The sequence below is a fragment of the Emydura macquarii genome, unplaced genomic scaffold (genome assembly GCF_026122565.2).
Source record: "Emydura macquarii macquarii isolate MOO-44397 ecotype Brisbane River unplaced genomic scaffold, CSIRO-AGI_Emac_v2 contig_2246, whole genome shotgun sequence".
NCBI lineage: Eukaryota > Metazoa > Chordata > Testudines > Chelidae > Emydura > Emydura macquarii.
Window position 1 is genome coordinate 3,850,252 of NW_027132383.1, and position 24,654 is coordinate 3,874,905.

The 24,654-nt window shown below is 45.1% G+C and overlaps 1 protein-coding gene across 1 annotated transcript in view; it reads right to left on the reverse strand.

Moving 5' to 3' along the window:
• IQANK1 (IQ motif and ankyrin repeat containing 1) overlaps window positions 1-24,654 on the reverse strand; it is a 108,853-nt gene that overhangs the window by 50,820 nt on the left and 33,379 nt on the right. Inside the window, exons 4-6 of the mRNA XM_067560060.1 lie at window positions 20,348-20,512; window positions 19,637-19,828; window positions 9,083-9,208 (exon numbers count right to left, since the gene is read on the reverse strand). Coding sequence (XP_067416161.1) covers window positions 9,083-9,208; window positions 19,637-19,828; window positions 20,348-20,512 — 483 coding nt within the window. The remainder of the gene's footprint in view (window positions 1-9,082; window positions 9,209-19,636; window positions 19,829-20,347; window positions 20,513-24,654) is intronic.

The window sequence follows — 24,654 nt, forward strand, 5'->3', positions numbered from 1 at the left end:
TGAATTCTATGCTTTGTGTTGGAGTCAGTGAAAAATTGTCCTTGAGACCCACGGTGGTGAAGAGGTACCAGGTCTTTTGGAGCGTCTTTGACCTATTGTGGAGGACAGCCTCTGATCAGCCAAACATCCAAGTCCAGGTACACCTGAATCATTTTTCTTCTTCAGTGTTCTGCCACCACTGTGAAGACCTTGGTAAAGACCCTCGGGGCTATGGACAGACCTAAGGGTAGGCGCCTGTACTGACAGTGCTGGTAACATCAAGATATGGAAATAAAAGCATCCTGTAAGTCAAGAGCCAAAAACCAGTCCACAGGATCCAATAAGGGGATGATGGAGGCTAAAGTGACCATCCAAAACTTGAAACAGGTGAAGATGCTGAGATGTCAGAGGTCTAACATGGGTCCCTACCCACCCTTCTTCTTTTGGATCAGGAAGTAGTGGGAGTAGAAGACTTTCCCTCTGAAGTCTTGAGGAATTTCTTCCTCTTCTCCCATCTGTAGGAGGGAGTCAACTTCTTGTTGAAGTGTCTCAGGAGAAGGGCCCCCAAAGAGAGCCAGGGAGGGAGTTGGAACAGCCTGAAACAGTATGATCTCAAGTATGATCATTGTTCATGACCTCAAGGACCACCATGGTCTGAGGTACTCTCAACCTAAGCTTCTTTGAAATAATAAAGGCAATTGCTGAGGAGGATGGACCCACAGGTGGTCCATTTGGGCTCTCCACTGTCCTATCAAAATTGTTTCCTTGGCCATTCCAGAGGTTGTTATTGGAATTGTTGCTGTGGCCTGTATCTAAATGAAAACTAGGCCTTCTGTTGATGATGTTGTTTAAGCCTGGGCACTACGATATATAGCTCTAGTAAGCAGAAAGTGGCCCTCAAATCTTTTAACAAGTGGAGTGCCTCACTGGTGTCACTATTGAATATCATCATAGTGCCTAGGAGCTCAGCCATGGACCAGGAGCCAATTGTGTCAGGCACTGTACAAACAGAACAAAAATGCAGTTCCTGCCCAAAAGAACTTATAATCTAAAGTATAAGACAAGAGACAACAGATAGCTACAGACAGATCATAGATCATAGAATCATAGAGTTGGAAGGGACCTCAGGAGGTCATCTAGTCCAATCCCCTGCTCAAAGCAGGACTAACCAGGATTAACCTCAGCTAAATAATCCCAGCCAGGGCTTTGTCAAGACACAGCTTAAAAACCTCCAAAGATGGAGATTCCACCACCTCCCTAGGTACCAAAGATGGAGATTCCACCACCTCCCTAGGTGGGGGAGTACAAGGAAACAATGAGACAATATTAGTCAGCATGATAGATAGCGGTCTCAGCACACCAGTGGTCTACCTATTGTCAAATTTTTTGTAGACCTGACAGCAGAGTAGAGAGTTTTTAGGAGGATTTTGAAGGAAGATGAGTTAGTTTTACAGATATTTCAGGGGAGCTTATTCCAAGCATGAAAGGGTGGCATGGGAGAAAGCACAAAGATGCTTATTTGAAAATTTAACAAATGGATAATGGAGGCTGACATCATGGGATGATCAGAGGTGGGAGTCAACTTTTCTATATGGAATCAGAGATGCCTTCAATGAGGGAAATGTTGTCTAGATGACATTACAATAAGATGGATGCATGACTGGTTGAAAGACCATACTCAAAGAGTAGTTATCAATGGTTCACAGTCAAACTCAGAGGAACTATCTAGTGGGGTCCTACAGGGGTCAGTCATGGATCCGGCACTATTCAATATTTGAATTAACGAGTAGATGATGGAATGGAGACTATGTTTACAAAATTTGTAGATGACACCAACCTGGTGTTATTTTGGAACACAGGATTAGAACTCAAAACCACCTTGACACATAGAATGATATTAGCCTTTTTCACAACTCCATCACATCACTGACTTGTAGTCAATTTGTAATCCATTATAACCCCCAGATCCTTTTCAGCAGTATTACCATTTAGCCAATTATTCCCCATTTTGTAGTTCTGCATTAATTTTTTCTTTGCACTTGTTTTTATTGAATTTCATCTTGTTAATTTCAGACCAATTCTAAGTGTATTAACAAGAGCATCATATGTAAATACGAGGTAACTGTCCTGCTCTACTTAGCACTGGAGAAGCCTCAGCTGGAGAATTGTGTCCAGTGTTGGATGCCACATTTTAGGAAAAATGTGGACAAATTGGAGTCAGTCCAGAGGAGAGCAACAAAAATGAGAAAAGGTTTAGAAAATCTGATCTATGAAGAAAGGTTTAAAAACTGGGTATGTATAGTCTTGAGAAAAGAAGACTGAGAGGGAATCTGAAAACAGTCTTCAAATATGTTAAGGGCTGTTATAAAAAGAGGACAATGATCAATTGTTCTCCATATCTACTGAAGAAGTAATGGGCTTAATTTGCAGCAAGGGAGATTTAGGTTAGATATTAGGGAAAAAACCTCTTACTATAAGGAATATAGTTTGGAATAGGCTTCCAAGGAAGGTTGTGGAATCCCCACCACTGTAGGTTTTTAAAAACAGTTGGGACAAAACACCTGTCAGGGATGGTCTAGATTTCTTTGGTCCTGCTTTAGTGCAAGGGGTTGAACTGGATGACTTCAAGGTCCCTTCCAGCCCTACAATTCTATAATTTTATGATTCTACGATAGGAGGGGTAGGTATAGGTTAGGAAGGGCTTTGAATGTGAACAGAAGTAGCTTATGATCTATATAAAATAAAGAGGAGGGAGCCAGTGAAGAGATGCAAAGAAAGAGGCAATGCAGTCAAAGTGACGAGTTAGGAAAAGTATCTTTGCAGGAGCATTCTAAAAGGATTTCTTTGAAATGGAAGATTTTCAATGGTTGCTTGGACCTTGCAAGAAATGCCTCATATCTGTAGACAGGAGAAGCATCTCATTGTGACTGTAGAAAGCATAGTTCTGCCACTGTCTGACATGTCCAGTGCTGCCTGGAGCACTGTTCTGGTGGCAAGATGTCTTTCTATCAAGATGGATTTTAGATCCTCCTGATACTTGTTGGAAAGCTTGTCCATCATTGAATAGAATTGGTCCCATATGAAAAAATCATATTTATCGAGGAGCACCTGACAGGTGGCAACTAACTCACTGATGATTATATTTTGTGTCCAAAAAGGTTCGGATCCTTTTCTCTCAGGATCATTCTGATCTGTTGTTTCGATTGCTCCTGGGTGATTTTGATGATTGAAGATTCCCAAGTAGGTTGTCAGAAAAAGTATTCAAATCTCTTTGCCAGTACATCATACTTTCTATCTGCACACTCAGAGATGACTGGTATAGATGAAGGGTTTGTCAGATGATCTTGGCAAGTTCTAGGAGCCCTTCATAAATGGTCAGGGTTATTCTGCCCAACTGGCAGGTCTGGAGAATGTATACCAACTTGTGCTACCTCTCCTGGATGATTTTGAGGGGAATGTAGCAATCATCCACCAGCCATCTCATAAAACACTGAAGACCTTGTGTTCACCTGATAAGGGAACTCACAGAGGGTTGGTTCCTTTATCCAAGGATAAAAAGTATATGGACAGTGTTTGCTGGTGCTCTGGGGGCAGCTCTTCCCCCGACCTCTTACTCTTCCTCCACTATGGCAGTTGGGATGTTGGTACCATGGCTGATTGCGTGAGGTGCACCAATGAAGGGGATCTTGGATTGTAGATCATCTGAGCACCTGGATTTTTGATGCATGGATTCTCCCCCAAGAGTCCCCCGCCCCCAATGTCCATAGCTGCTAGGGCTACTGAGGAGAAGCAGGGCACATACAAGCTCAGGGCTCTGAAGAAGAGCTTGCTGATCTGCAGGTTCCTCTTGTGGATTCCTCCCTAGATCGTCTTTCAACATCCCATGTAGAATACAGGTTACTGCCAAAACATAATAGTCTGCTATGGTCTTCAAAATATACGGAGAAGGCAAAATCCCCTTCCATTAGAGGGGCACGGTTTTCTGAGGAGTCCTGCACAGTCAAGTCTATAGCCAGTGCTGTTGGAATATGAGATGGACCTGGTCTCTCCGTTGCCTCCCTAAGCATCTAATGTTGGGAATTCCAGTACTGCTCTTACTGCCAGCGCAGAGAAGTATATGGGTATGATGACCCCATCGATATCATTAAAGCACTCTGTTTTCCTGATGCCTTCAGCACCATGGTGTTCTATGTTGACAAGCTTTGGGTCAGTTTCCTCAGCGACAGGGTGGTCTGCAACGGGTCTTTTTTATACTGGTGTGCATGGTAATAGCACAGGGTAAGTAGCATGAGCAGTACGAGGTGCAGCGCAGTGCATGCTTTGGACAGCAACTGACAGTGCCAGATTTGCCTGCGCACTTGTATAGGGCTTAGGATAGGAACTCCATCTTCCAGTGGATGAGGGAGATCTACATCTCACTTGGTGCTGGATGCCTTGGAGCCTCGGTGTTGGGTTGCAGTACAAGCAGAAGAGAAATAGAGTTTGTGAACATCTCTGGTGTTTGGGATAGTATTACAGCTCACAGGAGCACTGATGGAATGAGACTGACTGATGGAGACGTTTCTTGGCCAGCTTGCCTGGATCAGACAACACTTGCATCAAAGCCACCAGATGATGTAACTTCAGTCTTACCTCTCTGAATTAAAGTATGTACTTTGAAATTTTTATGTTGAATAGTGCACAGGCTAATATGAGGGGGAAAGGAGTCCAAGAGAGTTGGTTCTATTTTAAAGAAACCTTACTGAGATTGCAGGAACAAACCATCCCGATGTGCAGAAAGAATAGCAAATATGGCAAGTGACCAACTTAGCTTAACAACAAAGTCTTCGGTGAGCATAAACAAAAAAAGGAAGCTTAAAGACAAGGACCCTTGGTCAGATGATTAGGGAGGAGTATAAAAATACTGCTTGAGCATGCAGGAGTGAAATCGATTCTATGATTCTATAAGTGAAATCAGGAAGGCCAAAGCACAATTGGAGATACAGCTAACAAGGGACGTAAAGGGTAACAAGAAGAGTTTCTACAGGTATGTTAGCAACAAAAAGGTGGTCAGGGAAAGGATGGGCCCCTTACAGAATGGGGGAGACAACCTAGTGACAGATGATGTGGAAAAAGCTGAAGTACTCAATACTTTTTTGCCTCTGTCTTCACAGACAAGGTAAGCTCCCAGACTATTTCTCTGGGGAGCACAGAATGGGAAGGAGGTGAGCAGCCCTCAGTGGTGAAAGAACAGGTTCAGGACTATTTAGAAAGGCTGGACATACACAAGTCCATGGGGCCGGATGCAATGCACCCGAGGGTGCTGAGGGAGTTGGCTGAGGTGATTTCAGAGCCGTTGGCTATTATCTTTGAAAGCTCGTGGGAACAGGGGAGGTCCCTGACGACTGGAAAAAAGCAAATATAGTGCCCATCTTCAAAAAAGGGAGGAAAGAGGATCCAGGGAACTACAGACCGGTCAACCTCAATCAATCCCTGGAAAAATCATGGAGCAGGTCCTTAAGGAATCCATTTTAAGGCACTTGGAGGAGAGGAAGGTGATCAGGAACAGTCAACATGGATTCACTAAGGGAAAGTCATGCCTGACCAACCTGATTGCTTTCTATGATGAGGTGACTGGCTCTGTGGATGTAGGGAAGGCCGTGGATGTGATATACCTTGACTTTAGCAAAGCTTTTGATACTGTCTCACACAGTATTCTTATCAGCAAGTTAAAGAAGTATGGGTTGGATGAATGGTCTATAAAATGGATAGAGAACTGGCTAGAGCATAGGGCTCAACGAGTAGTGATCAATGGCTCCATGTCTAGCTGGCAACCGGTCACAAGCGGAGTGCCCCAGGGGTCAGTCCTGGGGCCGGTTTTGTTCAACATCTTTATTAATGATCTGGAGGATGGGGTAGATAGCACCCTCAGCAAGTTTGCGGATGACACTAAGCTGGGGGGAGTGGTAGATACCCTGGAGGGTAGGGATAGGATACAGAGTGACCTAAACAAACTGGAGGATTGGGCCAAAAGAAATCTAATGAGGTTCAACAAGGACAAGTGCAGAGTCCTCCACTTAGGAAGGAAGAATCCCATGCACAGCTATAGACTGGGGACCGACGAGCTGGGCAGCAGCTCTGCAGAAAAGGACCTGGGGGTAACGGTGGATAAAAAGCTGGATATGAGTCAGCAGTGTGCCCTGGTTGTCAAGAAGGCTAATGGCATATTGGGCTGCATTAGGAGGGGCATTGCCAGCAGGTCACGGGAAGTGATTATTCCCCTCTATTCGGCATTGGTGAGGCCGCATTTAGAATATTGTGTCCAGTTTTGGGCCCCCCACTACAAAAAGGACGTGGACAAGTTGGAGAGAGTCCAGCGGAGGGCAACAAAAATGATTAGGGGGCTGGAGCACAGGACTTATGAGGAGAGGCTGAGGGAACTGGGCTTGTTTAGTCTGCAAAAGAGAAGAGTGAGGGGGGATTTGATAGCGGCCTTTAACTACCTGAAAGGGGGTTCCAGGGAGGATGGGGCTAGGCTGTTCTCGGTGGTGGCAGATGACCGAACAAGGAGCAACGGTCTCAAGTTGCAGGGCGGGAGGTCTAAGTTGGACATTAGGAAAAAGTTTTTTACTAGGAGGGTGGTGAAGCACTGGAATGGGTTACCTAGGGAGGTGGTGGAATCTCCATCCTTAGAGGTTTTTAAGGTGAGGCTTGACAAAGCCCTGGTTGGGATGATATAGCTGAGGTTAGTCCTGCTTTGAGCAGGGGATTGGACTAGATGACCTCCTGAGGTCCCTTCCAACTCTAATATTCTATGATTCTATGATTCGAAAAAGGCAATATAGTGCCCATCTTCAAAAAAGGGAAGAAAGAGGATCAGGGGAACTACAGATCAGTCAGCCTCACTTCAGTCCCCGGAAAAATCATGGAGCAGCTGCTCAAGGAATCCATTTTGAGGCTCTTGAAAGAGAGGAAGGTGATCAGGAACAGCCAGCATGGATTCACCAAAGGCAAGTCATGCCTGACCAACCTGATTGCCTTCTATGATGAGAGGACTGGCTCTGTGGATGTGGGGAAAGCAGTAGATGTGATATACATTGACTTTAGCAAAGCTTTTGATATGGTCTTCCACAGTATTCTTATCAGCAAGTTAAAGAAGTATGGGTTGGATGAATGGACTATAAGATAGATAGAAAGCTGTCTAGATCATTGGGCTCAACAGGTAGTGATCAACGGCTCTATGTCTAGTTGGCAGCCAGTAAAAAGTGGAGTGCCCCAGGGGTTGGTGCTGGGGTCAGTTTTGTTCAACATCTTCATTAATGATCTGGTGCATGGGGTGGATTGCACCCTCAGAAGTTTGCAGATGACACTAAGCTGGGGGAGGGAGTGGTAGATACCTGGAGGGTAGGGATAGGCTACAGAGTGACCTAGACAAATTGGAGGATTGGGCCAAAAAAATTCTGATGAGGTTCAACAAGGACAAGTGCAGAGTCCAGCACCTAGGACGGAAGAATCCCATGCACTGCTACAGACTGGGGACCAACTGGCTAGGCAGCAGTTCTGCAGAAAAGGACCTGGGGGTTACAGTGGACAAGAACCTGGATATGAGTCAACAGTGTGCCCTTGCTGCCAAGAAGCCTAATGGCGTATTGGGCTGGATTAGTAGGAACATTGCTAGCAGATCGAGGGAAGTGATTATTCCCCTCTATTAGGCACGGGTGAAGCCACATTTGGAGTATTGTGTCCAGTTTTTGGCCCCCTCTACAAAAAGGATGTGGACAAATTGGAGAGAGTCCAGTGGAGGGCAACAGAAATTATTAGGGGGATGGAGCATATGACTTACGAGAAGAGACTAAGGGAACTGGACTTGTTTAGTATGCAGAAGAAAAGAATGAGGGGGAATTTGATAGCAGCCGTTAACTACCTGAAAGGGGGTTCCAGGGAGGATGGAACTAGGCTGTTCTCAGTGGTAGGAGATGACAGAACAAGGAGTAATGGTATCAAATTGCAGTGTGGGAAGTCTACATTCGATATTAGAAAATAGTTTTTCACTAGGAGGGTGGTGAAGCACTGGAATGGGTTACCTAGGGAGGTGGTGGAATCTCCATCCTTAGAGGTTTTTAAGTTGCGGCTTGACAAAGCCCTGGCTGGGATGATTTAGTTGGGGTTGGCTCTGCTTTGAGCAGGGGGTTGGACTAAATGACATCCTGAGGTCCCTTCCCATGCTAATCTTCTATGATTCTATGATATGCCTTTTGCCTAAGCACAGGAAGCACTGAGCGTCAATCATGGGCTTTGCTGAGTTGCAGGTGGAAGAGATCTTGGATTCTGGAGCCTTGTCTTCAGAGATTATGGTTTTATGTATGAGTGGGGGCTATCTAACCATGTACAGAGGCTGGTATGGGGAGTGTGGGGATAGAAATCCTATCAACACACTGTTTCCACAGGGAATTATTACTTTTTTTAAACAGAGGACAGGTACGCTAAGTAATGAACAACTATAAATAGGGAATCGGAAAACAATAGCTAAATAATCTCTTGCAATATGGAGGTTGCAGATACCACAGGGCTCCATGTTGCAGACATGGGTGTAAGAAGAAACTGAAAAGCCATTCAGACTGCCCTGCTTTTTATACCCTCATCTATGGTGGTTGTGAGGGCTCCCAGTATGCAGGGGAGTCCCCAGTGGACACAGCTATTCAAAACAATACGATCACATGTGCACAGAGCAGATGTGCACCAAGAGTGGAATCTGTGTGCACAATCACTCAAAGAAATTAAACAATATTTAAATTGAAATTAAATAGACACTCTACTCAACACAAAGTCACTTGCTTTGGTGAAAATGCTTTACCTGTTCTTGCTACAAGTAACACCTGAGATCACTAGAGCTAAGTTTAGAGGAAAAAAGGATGTTTTCCCCCCTCTGTTTTCAGGTTTACTTCCCCACAGTTTATAGCACTTTGGGTAGAGTTAGTGCCACTGTTCTCCCTGTATAGTCAGACAATATCCACTCTTGTTCGTGAGAGTCATTCACAGAGCAACAGAGAACACAATATAATAGACCAAAAACAAGAAAGAATATTATTGTAATGCAAAGGGAAACAGAACGAATTGCTTCTACCTGTTCAGGCGTGTTGCCATCATCAGCATAAAGCCTGGGGTCTGCTCCATATTGAAGAAGCATCTCCACTGCAGCCATGTGCCCACCAAAAGCAGCACGATAAAGAGGGGTCCTGCCAAAAGCTCCCTAACACAAAAACAATAAACATGAGAAAAATAATGTCTGACAGTCACGTATAACAATCTGCTGTCATCAAGGCTCTGTACATCTCCATCCCACCCTGCATAAAGGACACCCTGTAAAGCTCCATCTCTCTCTGGAGAGGTGGGCACCAGCAGGGCCTGAATTAAAGCAATTTGGGGCCGTAGACACAGCCGCTCATGGGGATCTCTTCTGTGCCACAGCCCTACTCCTTCACACCATCATCTCATCCCTGACTAGGGTTGTAACAGCCCAGGCCATTGTCACCTGATTATAGTCTAGAGGGCCAGGATGACCTAACAATCTCAGAAATGGGGGGCTGGTGTGGGGGAGGAAGCCAGAGAAGGTAGCAATTCTTTTAGAAGGGTGTGTCAGAATTTATTTTATCTCCATCAATTTACTTTTAGGCCTATTTCCTTGTAAGTTCCCCATATTTCATGTGCCCAAAGTCTTTTTACTCTCTAGAAAGTCCAAAGTCTTTACAGGGAGGCAGAGCCCAGCCTGTGCCCAGACTCAGTACCTTCTTTTCCAAAATGTTGCTGCTCCTCAGACAATGGTGCTGTCTTTAGAAATCCCTTCTCTGGGGTTGTTCTTCCAAACACAGAATGAACCCTAGATCCCTCCAACTCCCAGCAGCTTTTCAGCGGATATGTGATTGATTAGAACCAGATGGACCACACTTTAGTTCTAACTTTCTGGGGTAGTCCATTGCCTACAGATGCTTGGGGTTGTTTGTTTTTTTTCAGCCTTGTGACAGTTCACTCTGTTGTAGTCACATATATAAGAGCAACCTGCTGGGCTAGTGGGTGGACTGCCATTGCTCCTCTTTGTGCAGGCTGTTGTCTCCCTTCCTTTCTAGAACATCACCAACTTCATACAAGCTGGGTTCTGTCCAGAGGAAAGGAGGACTGAGCCCCTATTCATCAAATGCTATGTATACACCTTCCCCATTCATACTACGAAGGGGCAGCTGCAGAGAGTACACAGAGTCCCCTTTTTGGGTGGTGTCAGCAAAGGCCCCTATGCAGAAGAGATAGCAACCAATGTTCCCTTTGGGTTTTTTTTCCTGTGTGGGGAAGAAATGACTGCCCAAGCTCATTTCACATCTACAAGCACAGCCTTTGCCACCCTCACACATTCCCTTCTTCCTCTATCCCCTCCCTCATTACATCGAATTTCATTCATCCTCCTTCCTGCCTCTTCATTCATTCCAGATCCCATATTCATTTCAATGAGACTTTATTAGCATAACAAGCTATTCAAGTGTTACCAAAGTGCAAGAGACAGACTGCTCAGATCTGTGTCAAGAGTGGATGCAGTCCACCCATAATAGGGTCTCACACTGCATCTGAGGTTTGAACTTGTGTCCAGTTATCATTCCTATCCATTCCTGAGCTGCTAGCAGGTTGCTCCACCGCATGATGCTCTGTCACTCTTTTCTCTCCTAGGGCTTGTAGCATGTTGGTAAGGTGCTGGAAGTGTTCTTCCCAGCTGGAACTGTAGACAACAAAATCATCAAAGTATACAACCATGTACTAGTTTTCTGGCTGTAATATTTGACTCATCAGCTGCTGGAAGGTGGCTGTGGCCCTGTGCAGTCCACATGGCATCATGACAAATTGGTATGAGCCTTAACAGAGTCGGGAAGGCCACCTTCTCATAGGAGGCTAGAGCCAGGGGTATCTGCCAATATCCCTTAGTTAGATCTAACATTGAGATGAACTCAGCACTACCCAGCCACTCGAGGAGCTCATCTACCAGAGGCATTGGGAAGGGAACAAATCTTGAGATAGCGTTAATTTTCCTGAAGTCAACACAAAATCTCATGGCCCAATTGGGCTTTGGGACCAGGATTACTGGACTCTGCTACTCACTCCAAGATTCCTCTACTATCCCTAAGGCCAGCATAATTTCTAGATCTTTTTGGACAGCTCCCCACATCCTCTTAGGGAGTGGTCAGTGGTTGTTTTGTACCTTCTGATCCAGGATGGTGGTGATATGATGGCTAATCACATGCATCTGTCCCAGACAGGTTGACAAAATGGCGGAGAAGGCCTATATTAGCCGCTGTACCTGTTCCCACTGTTCAGAGGTGAGCTCTTGTCCAATTGCAATGGGCCCCAAAAAAGAGGTACCGTCGGCCAGCAGCCCCAACTCAAGTTCTGGTGGACAAGGAGCAATCAGCAGGCCTTCCAGGCTTTCAGTAGGTTCATGTGGTAGGTCCGTACCTCTCTCTGCCATCCTGGTAACTGGATCTTGTAATCTATGGATCCCTACCCACCACATCATCTCTAAGGGGCATTGCCACTTGGCAAGTAACTTGGATTTGGAGAATGGCAATAAAAGTAGGACCCTGTCCCCAGGCTCAAAGATCCATAGCTTTGTCCTCTGGTTGTATTGGAGATCTTGTGCTTGCTGTGCACGCAGCAGATTCTCTTGGGCAATCATCCCTAGAGCCTGGAGCCACTCTCGCAATTGCAATATGTAGTGGACTGACCCCATAACCCTAGTTCCTGGCTCATCCCTAGTCTCTCTCAGGAAGTCTAGGATTCCCCTAAGCTGCCTCCTGTAGAGGAATTCAAATGGAAAGAAACCAATGGATGCTTGGGAGAATCTATCGCACAGTGAAGAGCAGGACAGGCAATAGTTAATTCCAGTGCTGTGGGTCATCCTCCATGAACCTCTCTACAAGCCCATCTGTCTGGGGGTGATAAACATCTAGGCCCTCAGGATGTCAGTTTAACAGGCAACACAGTTCTGCCATTAATTTTGATGACATGTTAATCCTGTAGTTGGTAAATATCTCCCAAGATATTCCAACCCTGGCAAAGATCTTCAGGAGCTCGGTGGCAATGGTGGGGGTCGTGGCCTTTCATAGAGGGATGATCTTGGGATACTTGGTCATGTAGTCTACAACCACAAGAATATAATGGTAACCCAATCTCTTTTCTCCAGGCCAATATGCTCAAAAGGTACTCCAACCAGGGGAAATGGTATCGGGGAGCCCTTTCGTCTGGGTCTCTGGCATTCTGGACTGGAGGCACAATAGTCCCAGACTTCTCAGTATATGATGGGCCAAAAGAATCTTTTGTAGAGTTTCCTCCATTCCAGGTGTCCTGCCTAGCGCACCAAGTGGGTTAGGTGTAGCAGACCCTGTCGAATCCTCCATGGGAGTAACAACTGCTGGATGTCTTCCTGTGTCTGGAGGTCCTTGGCTATCCAGTAAAAGTGGTCATCCTGGATCTCAAATTGTGGCCCGTGTGGTAGCCTTGAGGGGTTGCCCTTCCCTGATCCAAATACCAATACTGCTTGGTCCAAGGAGGAGCTATCATGATAATCAATCCTGCATCCTGGCTCTGTTTCATCAGGACAGGAGTATCAGGGGGGGAAGATATATATCAATCTCAGAGTCCAGGGAATGAGAGAGGCATCTGACTGGATTTGGTCTGGAGCACCACCCCAAAGCAGAACATTTGGTAGTTCTTATTCTGGTCTTTGGTAAATAGTTTTATAGATGGGTATCACAACTTGCAATAGATGCTCTGCAACACTGGGTCCTTGATGACCACTCGAGATTGTCTGAGATTGTCTGCTTAATAAATGGAAAATTCATGGCCAGCATGTGATCTAGTGACAAATATACCAGGTTCAGAGCCAAAAGGCCTCCTGACAGATTGAAGATAACTCTATTTGATGACATAATGCATAGCCATGGTATGTTCTGTCCAATCCTAGATGTGCATCCCTATAATAAAGACAGGAATGCTTTGCATGCCAGGCAGAAGACACTGCATTCCAATATGTTTATCTAAAGACAAGCTTCCCACTTATCTTGGGCTTCAAGGTGGTCTAGATCCCTAAGTAGAGGTGTCCGTCACTAGAGTCTTGGTAGACAGAGGTTTAGAGAAGGGTACTTTGTTGCACATCTGAAGAGGGTCTTGTGGGACCATGATCATAATACCCATGCACTGGCTTGCTGGGGAAATATATTAATTATACCATCCTTGCATGGAGCATATATGAAATCTGGAAAAGTGCATCACATAGGTGCATGAGGCCATGTGTCCCAGAAGTCTGAGTCATATTTTTACTGATGTCTCTGGATGAGTTTGAAGTTGGTTGATGAGTTTCACTATAGTTTAGAATCTATCCTGTGGAAAGCAAGCTCTCACTGACCTGGAATTTAACACAGCTCCTATAACTCTATGCAATTAGTCAGAGTAAGTGTAGATAATCTCTGTTGACTTTTGAGGCCCAATGTGGCAAAAAATGTTTTAAGGTTCCTTGAATCAAGTTGGTCTGGTAATCTTCCTCTGATCAGACAATCACAGATGTGTGTAGTGTGAAGCAAACCTGCAGTCAAACCAGATCTGCTTGTTCAGCTGTCCCTCCACCAGAACTACAATGAGTAACTGCTCAAGCATGCAGCAACAATCCAACTGCATTAACATAGGGCTTGTCTTCATGTACAGCACCACAGCGGGTACAGCTGCACTGCTGTAGCGCTTTAGTGAAGACGTTACTATGCCGACAGGAGAGCTTCTCCCATCTGTGTAGTTAATCCATCCCCCCAAGAGGCAGTAGCTACATCAACAGGAGAAGCTCTCCCATTGACATAGTGCTGTCTACACGGGGGAAGAGGGAGTTAGATTAGTAGAACTATGGCACTCAGGGGTGTGGATTTTTCACACTCCTGTGCAACATATTTATATCTATATAAGGTCTGTAGTGCAGACCTAGCCTTACCCATCCCACAAACCCTACAGTGACTCAAGTTTTCAGGCATGCAACAGCAACCTATCACTGAGTGGAGCCTGGATCAGATGACCTCCTCTCCCCAGGCCTAGGTATTTTCCCTACCCCAACACAGCTGCAGATCAGTCTGTGCAACAGCACTACCTGGCCAAGAACCATCCTACTGACTTGCAGTGTATCAGACTCTATCAACTCCCCGCCTGCTCCTGATCCATTTCCTGCCCTAGCCTTGCCCAAGCCCTGTTGCAGTTTTGTCCTTGCCCTACTGTGAATGCTGACCCCCTTTTTTCTTTGGCATCAAAAAAAAGTGCAAATAAAAACACCTGTCCCTGAACTCTAAGGGCACTTCCTCTGCTGCTCCAAGTTGTACAAGGTACACATTAGTCAAACACAAGTTACTGGGCCCAATACAGAAATAACTGGGCGAAATTGAATGGCCTGTGACATACTACATGGAGGTCTGTGATGGGGCTCCTATCACCTGCTAGACAAAGAATTAAGAGTGAATTAGTGCACCTGTAACTGTCTGACTGCCTCCTGGCCACAGCAGGTGGAGATACATAAGGATCAGTAGGTATGTGGCCCTTATAAGGAAGCTTAGGGAACTCAGTAAGGGGAGACTGCAGGGGAGACAATTCTCCTGCAGAGTGAAACCCACAGAGACCTGGTCAGGTTCCTGAGGGGGACAGCCCAAAGATGGGGCTTAAACAGACAGGAAGCCAGGTAGAAAGATCCACTGGGAACAGGTTAGGCTTCCATGGTGGAAGCCCTGGGTAGGATCAGGTAAACACACTTCAGTGGAGCACATGAGGGACAGAAGACTGGTTAGTTCAACAGAGAAAGGAGAAGCTGGGATGATCTAAGAAGAAGCCAGAGACCTGAGAATCAAAGACTGTGTTAAGCACAGTCTGCTGGGAAGCAGCACAAGGGGGGTTAGAGGTAGGAAGCGGACCAAGAAAACAGCAGCATGCCTGAAGAAGTAGACCTAGTTGCTTAATACAGGTCCCTGTGCTGCAACCCAGAGTAGGGGTTAGGCCTGTGCTCCCCAACCAGCCCCAGAGGAAGGGAATAAGGAATATTGAGCCCTGGGGGGGGCTGAAGACTGACCCCAAAGGATGGGCGAAGGAATAGCTGAGGAGGGGGGCCAAAGGGTTCTTTTGTTTTGGGACTTTTGTGAACTTTCAGATGAACCTTCTTGTTATCCCAGGAGGGGACTAAACTTTATGTGACTTAGCTGGGGGGGGGGGGGAGGGAGGGAGCGGTCAGAATCATGGAAGACCTGATGAGAGGCAGGCGGCCTGTGGGAAGCAAAAGAGTCATGGATCCCTTGCAGAATTGCACCCTGACAACATGGGGGCACTACAGGTGGTGAATACACTACCTTACAAGGTCAGACTAAATGATCTAATGGGCTCTTCTGGCCTTAAACTGTCTGACTGTGACTGGAAATTGTCAACAAGAGATATTCTATCCAATTTCAGTTCCTTTTTACTCTCTACTTTACTTCCCCATTCTTCTCCAGCAATACTTCTCACAACATACTGTTAAAACAAAAACTCTTTTCTACACTTTGAGAGTCAATGGATATGTCTACAACAAACAGCAACCCATAGCAACAAGTCTCAGATACCAGATCTACAGACTTGGAACTCACACCAGGGCTCTAAAAATAGTCCACTCCCCTCCCTAAACTTCAGAACCAGACTGCAATGTCTACACAGCTATTTTTAACACCAAAGTGCTAACCCCATAAGCCTGTAGACCTTGGGTCTCAGATATGCAGTGTAGATATACCCTTTGAATCTATGAATTGTAGATGAGTTATCTTGATTTTACAGTACCTTAGGAGAAGGGTCCCTGAAAAGGAATGGGATAGAGAGAACGAAGGGAATGGAACTGGATAGAATATCCGTTGTTGACAATTTCTAGGACTCAATGATCTAAGGTGATGAGTCCAGATTTCCTGAAAGTAAAAGACACAGTTGCCAAAGGTGTAGTGGATGGGAAGAGGTCCTCAAGAAGTTCTATCAGGCTCTTGACACTGGCATCAAACCTGCTGCTTGGCAGAAAACACAGACTGTGCAGGAGCAAAAAAAGAGGTGAACTGTCTTTATCATTGGAACCTATAGGCTGATACTAGTACTGGAGAGAGGGACATCACCTGAAAGAGTACTGAGGTCTTGCTTGCTTCCATCTTGTGGCTGGGGAATACAGGCCCAGGGAACACAAGGTAGCCCTGGAGGCCTTTAATGAGTGTCAGACCTCATCAGTCTTTGAATTAAGAAGTTCATTGCCTTCAAAGAGAAAGTCCTTCATTGTCACTTGGATCTCACTAGGTAGCCTCAATACTTGGAGCTAGGACAATCTCCCCTTCGCCACAGAAGTGGCTACAGCGGATGTCTCTGTATCTGACACATCTAGTCCTGCTTGTTGGGAAGTGGAGGCTATCAACTGCCACTCATTCATTATAAACTTTTAAATCTTCCTTATGTTCAGGAGGAAACCTGCCCATAAATTGAGACAACTTGTTGAAGTGCAAATAACTATGTTTTGTGAGTAGCACTGGATAATTATCTGCTCATATCTGGAGGCTGGCTGATGTATAGTCTTTACTTCCAAACAGGTCCAGCTTTTTAGAGTCTTTCTCCCTGGCTGTTGATTTGCTGTTTGGACTTCTCATGGACAGCTGCTACAAGAAGAAATCCTGATACTGGGTGAGACTAAAAGTACTCAAATCCCTTGGAAGGGACTTGGAACCTTTTGTTTGCACACTTGGAATCAATGCTGGAGTCTGTCACAGGTCTTTTGCAGAATCTAACAGCCCCTGTTAAAAGCACAGCAAGCCTATCAGGCATGGAATAGTGCAGAATGTCATAAGAACATACATAAGAAAGGCCATGCTGGGTCAGATCTGGGGTCCATATAGACCAGTATCCTGTCTTTCAACAGAGACTGGTGCCAGATTCTTCAGAGGCAATGAACAGAACAAGGCAATTATAGAGTGATCCGTCCTATTGTCCCGTCCCAACTTCTGGCAGTCAGAAGTTTAGGGACACCCAGAGGACAGGATTGAAACCCTGACCATCATGGCTAATAGCCATCGATGGACCTATCTTCCAGGATCTTGTCTTATCTCAACCTCTTGGCCTTCACAATATCCCCTGCCAATGAGTTCCACTAGTTGACTCTGCGTTGTGTGAAGCAGTACTTCCTTGTGTATGTTTTAAACTTGCTGCCTATTTATTTAATCAGGTGTTATATGAAGGGGTAAATAACACTTCATCCAGACTATTCATAAATTTATACACCTCTATCATTTCCCCTTGTAATAATCTATTTTCTAAACTGAACAGTTCTAGTCTTTTTAATCTCTTTTCATATAGAAGCTGTTCCATGATGTTAATCTTTTTATTGCCCTTCTCTGTACTTATTCCAATTCTAATATATCTTTTTTGAGATGGGACAACCAGAACTGCACACAGCATTCAAGGTGTGGGCATACCATGGATTCATATAGTGGCATGATATTTTCTGTCTTCTTATCCATTCCTTTCCTAACGATACCTAACATTCTTTTCACTCTTTTGATTGCTGCTAAATATGGAGCAGATGTTTTCAGAGAACTATCCACAATGACTCCAAGATCTCTTTCTTGAGAGGTAGCAGCTAATTTAGAGCCCATCATTTTGTATCTATAGTTGGGATGCTGTTTTCCCATGTGCATTATTTTGCATAGATCAACACTGAACTTCATCTGCCATTTGGTTGTCCAGTCACCTAGTTTTATAAGATCCCTTTATAACTCTTTGCAGTCAGCTTTGAACTTAACTATCTTGAGTAATTTTGTATCATCTGAAAACTTTGTAACCTCCCTGTTTACCCCCTTTCCCAGATCGTTTATGAGTACATTGAATAGCACTGATCCCAGTACAGATCCCTGGGGGACCCTGCTGTTTACCATAACATGCTGCTATGTGATTTCTCTTGTAATGCCTCCAGTGGAATGTCAAGAGCCTCTGTCATGTACTTCATAAGATCTTAGAGTCCCGTAAAATTGTTGTCTGAAGAAGATGTAGAGGATAGGGAAATTGCAGACTGGATTAGTTGTTCTCCCTCACCTGCCCGATCTTCATTGCTCTCCTCCTCCTGTCTCTAGCATCTGAGGCTACAGTAGTTGACCTGTCTGGGAAAGTCTATTCTGTCTCTTGGGAGAAAGGGATCTAGTCCTGGAGGGAGGCAGTAGACACTGGCTTCAAGGTATGGGATTGCATGTCCCATGGTGTCCACCAAGGTTGATAGGCATATGGATACTGCACTGATAGACATACAGGAGACTATCATGGGGCCTGTTCTCTATGAGATTCACGCCTTTTCCTACCACGAGACCAATCCCACACAGATTCTCCCAGTGATCCCTATAGAAGGGAGGGAGGGAAAACAAGTGGGAGATGAGCCCCTACTATGCATTGACAATGAAAATGAAAAGTAGTACCCCTGCTTTGAAGGTAGGGCTAAACTTTCAAGTACTCTAGTAGGGATGAAGTTGATACCACTGACACTTCTAATCTGCAGTACAGAGGTCTTGGTAACTGGTGGTCCAGCCAGCCTCACCATCAACCTATCTAGCAATGATGATTCCAGTACCTCGCCTACAACTAAATCCCTTGGTACCATATATGTTCTAGGTACTGACAGGTACTGTACATATGTACTGGATACCAATGAGCAGGTTACTGAAGTGATGGGTATCATGGTTGTTGCTGGAGGAAAGACAATCCATAGGGTTAGAGGGTACCCCTGATACATATTTAACTGTTGGCACCAAGCTGGCAGAGGGAGCTTTGGCTGCTCTTTGACTGTTGAGCCTGAGATGACTAAGACACTTACTGACTAACAATTAACTAATTAACAATAATAAGGGCTGATTTACATGGCAAATTAACGTATGGGAAACCAGGGTGTGAATCTACAGGACACTAGCTTGCCATGCATTATCTCACTGTGTGGCCAAGTCCTAAGAACTTTAACACTAATGCTAGCACAGTGAGCAGAGAAGCAGATGAACACTGCAGATTCCGTCTCACTGCCATTAGTGGTAAGAAAGAACTGAGGAACAGTTGAGCACCCTCCACACTTGATGGTCTTGGTTGTGGGGGGAAGCAAGGACATCCTGAGCATAGGCATGGCCCCAATGGACTCTGCAGGCCAAAATAATCCAATCTCATGTACATGTGCACAAAGAATACAATCCATGTGGAAAGTCATACGAAGAACCCCCTGAATTACTATGCTGGGGATTCTGCTAGTAGATGATTTAACACAGCTCCTCCTTTTAACTATTTAGCCCCTTGGAGATCTCTCCCACATGGATATCAATTCTGGACCCCCAATTATTGTTCTGGGGGTTAATTACCTGCTAAGGATTAAACCTTGCCCTCTTATCCCCACTATAGCAAGTAAGGCACAATGAGTTGAGTGCTGAAGGGCAATTAGCCACATACCACATTGGCTGAGCCCCCACATTAGTTGGCCAAGCTAGCTTTCATAACCTTGTTTATATAGGTTGCTGTGAGCCTTGTTCTATTCAATCTCAGGCAATTTCCATTTCAGTTGTGGCCTTGTTGCCATCCTATTCCTTCCACCATCACTATTTCGTACCTTGCAGTTGGGATTGGCACCATTTTCTATCAGCAGCTTGATAGCATTGGGGTGGCCTCCTCCTGCTGCCTCCGAGAGGGGGGTGTTCCCACTGGCATCAGTGCATTCCACCATGTCGATGTGATTATGGAGACGTATGGCCTTCCCTTTTTCATCGCTACCCACACCATTCTTAATATCCAAATCGGACACCTTGATAGAGACAGACAAATGGACAGGATTAACATGGAGAATGGGAAAAGAATGCCTTCTGCTCTGCGTAGTCATAGGAATTGTTTATTAGTTGAAAGATTAGCAAAGAGAGATTTTTGGTACAGTTTATCTATGCCTATATTCCAGACACACAAAAACCATACTCCCTACACCAAAGAGCTCATAATCAAAGTAGGCAATGTACAGAAAAAGATTAAAGGCAAGAAGAGACAAACACAGCATAAAGCAACCCAGATGCATGACACACACCTTACTAGCTCCCTGCTTCATTTATGTTTTATCCTTTGTTACCTAATGAACAAGGCTCTGAGGGGAGGAACCAGGGCCTCTTACACAAAGTGTGTTTCAGAAGGAACTATTTCTACAGCCTTCAGCAATGGACTATCCTAATAAATGAATTTGGACATGAACAGAGCTCACAGAAAAAGATATGAGGTCCCGCCCTTTCCAATGTGTATTCCAATTCCTATGGAATCTCTCCCCCTACCATGTACTAACTTCCTTTAGCACAGCATTCATCTCTTCCACATCCCCATCAAATGCTGCCTCCAGCATCCGTTTCTTCATTTGTTGTTTTTCTTGCTGCTTCTTCCTTTCTTCTTCCTCTTTCTGTCTCTCCCGTTCAGCTTCTTTTTGCTCTTTCTTCACCATCGCAATGAAGGCCTGCAATGAAACAGTCATGACAGCTCAAAACTAAAGGTACTCTCAACCATGTGCACCAGAAGACAAAGGCTCCAAGCACCCATAAGGAAAGTGAGGTGGGCTGAAGGTGGCTGCTCCATTGTTATTACTTATAATGCAGCAGCACCTGGAAGCAATCAGGGCCCTGTTGTGCTAGGCTATGTACACAAACATAACATAACAAAGACACAGTGCCTGCCTGTAAGAATTTACAATCTAGGTGCACAATCATAGAACAATAGAGTTGGAAGGGACCTCAGGAGGTCATCTAGTCCAACCCCCTGCTCAGAGCAGGACCAACCTCAGCTAAATAATCCCAGCGAGGGTTTTGTCAAGCTGCAGTTTAAAAACCTCAAAAGATGGAGATTCCACCACTTCCTTAGGCAACCCATTCCAGCGCTTCATCACCCTCCTAGTGAAAAACTTTTTCCTAATTTCCAACCTAGACCTCCCCCTCTGCAACTTGAGACCATTGCTCCTTGTCCTGTCATCTGCCACCACTGAGAACAGCCTAGCTCCATCCTCCCTGGAACCCCCTTTTAGGTAGTTAAAGGCTGCTATCAAATCCCCCCTCATTCTTCTCTTCTCTTCTGCAGATTGAACAAGCCTAGTTTCTTCAGCCTCTCCTCATAAGTTTGGTGCTCGAGCCCCCTAATCATTTTTGCTGCCCTCCGCTGGACTCTCTCTAACTTGTCCACATCCTTGTTGTAGTGGGGGGGCCCAAAACTGGACACAATACTCCAAATGCGGCCTCACCAATGCCGAATAGAGGGGAATGATCACTTCCCGTGATCTGCTGACAATGCTCCTACTAATGCAGCCCAATATACCATTAGCCTTCTTGGCAACCAGGGCACACTGCTGACTCATATCCAGCTGCTTATCCACTGTAACCCCTAGGTCCTTTTCTGCACAACTGCTGCCTAGCTCGTCGGTCCACAGTCTGTAGCTGTGCATGGGATTCTTCCATCCTAAGTGCAGGACTCTGCACTTGTCCTTGTTGAACCTCATCAGATTTCTTTTGGCCCAATCCTCCAGTTTGTTTAGGTCCTTCTGTATCCTATCCCTATCTTCCAGCATATCTACCACTCCCCCCAGCTTAGTGTCATCTGCAAACTTGCTGAGGGTGCAATCTACCCCATCCTCCAGGTCATTGATGAAGATGTTGAACAAAACCGGCCCCAGGACTGACCCCTGGGGCACTCCGCTTGTGACCGGCTGCCAGCTAGACATGGAGCCATTGATCACTATTTGTTCAGCCCTATGCTCTAGCCAGTTCTCTATCCATTTTATAGTCCATTCATCCAACCCACACTTCCTTAACTTGCTGATAAGAATACTGTAAGACAATAGGAGACACCTGAATGATACAACAAACAGACAGGGATTCACAAAGTAACACTGAGACAATTACAGTTTTCACAAACAGCATGATACAGGGAGAAAATTTCTGATATCGGAGAGAGCTTTAATCAAGCAGATAAAGACATAAAATCCAAAGTCTAGAAGTTGAAACTAGACAAATTTAAATGGAAAATAAGGCACAGATTTTTAACAGAATAATTAAGCACTGGAATAGATTACCAAAGGATATGGTGGACTGTCTATCACTTGAAATCTTTAAATCTAGATTGGGTGTCTTTCTAAAAGATGCTCCAGTTCAACCACAAGTTATATAAAAACATAAGAACAGCCATGCTGGGTCAGACCAAAGGTCCATCTAGCATAGTATCCTGTCTTCCAACAGTGGCTGTTGCCTGGTGCTTCAGAAGGAATAAACAGAACGGGCAATCATTGAGTGATCCATCCCCTGTTATTCACTCCCAACTTCTGTCAATCAGAGACTAGGGACAACCAGAGGATAGCGTTGCATCCCTGACCATCTTGGCTAATAGCCATTGATGGATGTATCCTTCATGAACTTATCTAGTTCTTTTTTGAACCCCGCTGTAGTTTTGGCTTCACAACATCTTCTAGCAGTGAGTTCCACAGGTTGACTATGCATTATGTGAAGAAGTACACAACTTATTAGGCTCAATGTATGAATCACTGAGTGAAATTCTATCTCCTGTGTTGTGCAGATCAGTCTAGATGATTATAATGGTCCCATCTGTCCATCTAATCCAGTGGTTCTCAACCTATTTACCACTGTGCACTGCATATGCAGCTCTCTATGTGCTATGTGGACCACATCCACTAATATATACACTATCTGTACATCTATCAAAAAAATAAGGTTTAGTATTTGTTATCTGAGAGCAATGCAATTAAAATTGATATAGTACCTTTCATTTGAACATGTAGCTGTGGCTAGCGGGGGAGGAGGGGCAGGGGGCACATATCTCAAGATGCCTCTGACATGGACACCCAGAAGACAGGAGGCAGTGCTCCCCCTGGCAGTGGCACACTCAGTCATTTCCTTCTCTTCCTCCTGCTGCATCCCCTCCCCACCCTATTCCCTTTCCTCTCCACTGTCCTCTGCCCCATCTCACTACCACCTGCCCCATTGCCCCATCCTGTTCTCTTTCCCCACCTTATCCCATCCAACTACCCCACCTCTTCTCTTTCCCACTCCTCCATCCAACTACCATCTTCCCCATTGCTTCTTCCTTTCACCCCACCCACTTTCCCTGCTGCAACGCACTGCACCCCCATGCACATATATATGGTGTGATTGTGTATCATTCATGTTCACCTTTATAGTGTAACTGTATTGTTTAATGCAAGGTATGTTATGTAAGATGTTTTTGGAATGCTCATGGCATACTGAATATTATTGTTATAGTAGTATGTTTGTTGCAATGTCATGTGTGTGGTTATGAGGCTTCACTATGTAATCTTCCCAAATATGTGTCTTATGGCTTAAGGCTGATCTAGGCAAAACTCTACAGAGCTGGAGGACCATTCACACCTCACTAAGACTTGTATAAAACAACTCAGCTCAGCATTCCAAGAACAAAGGACCAGCCCAGATGTCACCAAGAGAATCCACAAAGAACCACAGTGCCTCAGGACACGGGGAAAATGACGTACAAATACTGTTATCACGTGACCCTGAAAGGGAAGGGGAAGGAGATGGTACAAAGGGGGACATTTTGGCTGTTAGCTCTCTCTTCCATTCCCATCTATGAACAACATCAAGCAACTGAAGCGTTGACCACAGGAGAAGGGCCTGGCTGAAGGTGGACCAGCCAGCCTGAGGTGAGAATCATCTAAGATTGTAAGGTTGCTGAAAGTGTTAAACTTAGTTTAGGATGCAATTTACCTTTTATTTACTTTTGATCAAATCTGACCTGCTTTCCTTTGACTTATAATCACTTAAAATCCTTCTGTACTGAATAAATTTGTTTGTTTGTTTTATCTAAAACAGTGCATGTGGTTTAAGGTGTGTGGAGACTCATTTGAAATAACAAGGAAGGTGCATATCAATTTCTTTGATAAATTGACAACTGGTTATGAGCTTGCAGTGTCCAGTGAGCAGCACTGAATGTTGTAAAATGGCACTTCCTAGGGTTGCATCTGGGACTGGGGATATTAGCTGGATCCCATTGCATAATCCCATGAGCGTCTGGCTATAGGCACTCACTCACCGAGTCAGGGGTGCAACTTGCTTCTGGTGGCTGTGCATCAGCTACCCAGGAGTGGAGGTTCACACAGCAAAGCAGAGTGAGACGTGCTTCAGGAGTGAGGGATTGGGGTGAAACAGTGATATACCAGTCCAGAATGCAGAGGGCGGAACGTCACAGTGAGCACAGGGTATATGTACAGCTTGTTACTTTGAATGAAGTTCGCACTTTGAGCACTGATATTTGTGATTTTAAGTGAGCCTTAAGTGCAATGGCTAAGAACAGTCAGCAGGAGGTCAAAGTTTTGTTGTTTTCTGTTTGTTTATTTCAGGTGAGGGAAATAAGCACAGGAAAATATAAAAATGCCTACCAGTAAGACAGCTGCAAAATTGGAACTTGCAAGGCTGGAATCACAGGAGAAAGAGAGGGACCATGGGTTCCAAAGGTGGCAGGCAGAAATGAAGCTTAAAGAAGCAGCTGGAGCCAGGGAAACTGAGGAAGCTGTACACCGGCGGGCCTTAGAACTGAAGCAGCAAGAAGTGACTGCAGCCAGGGAAG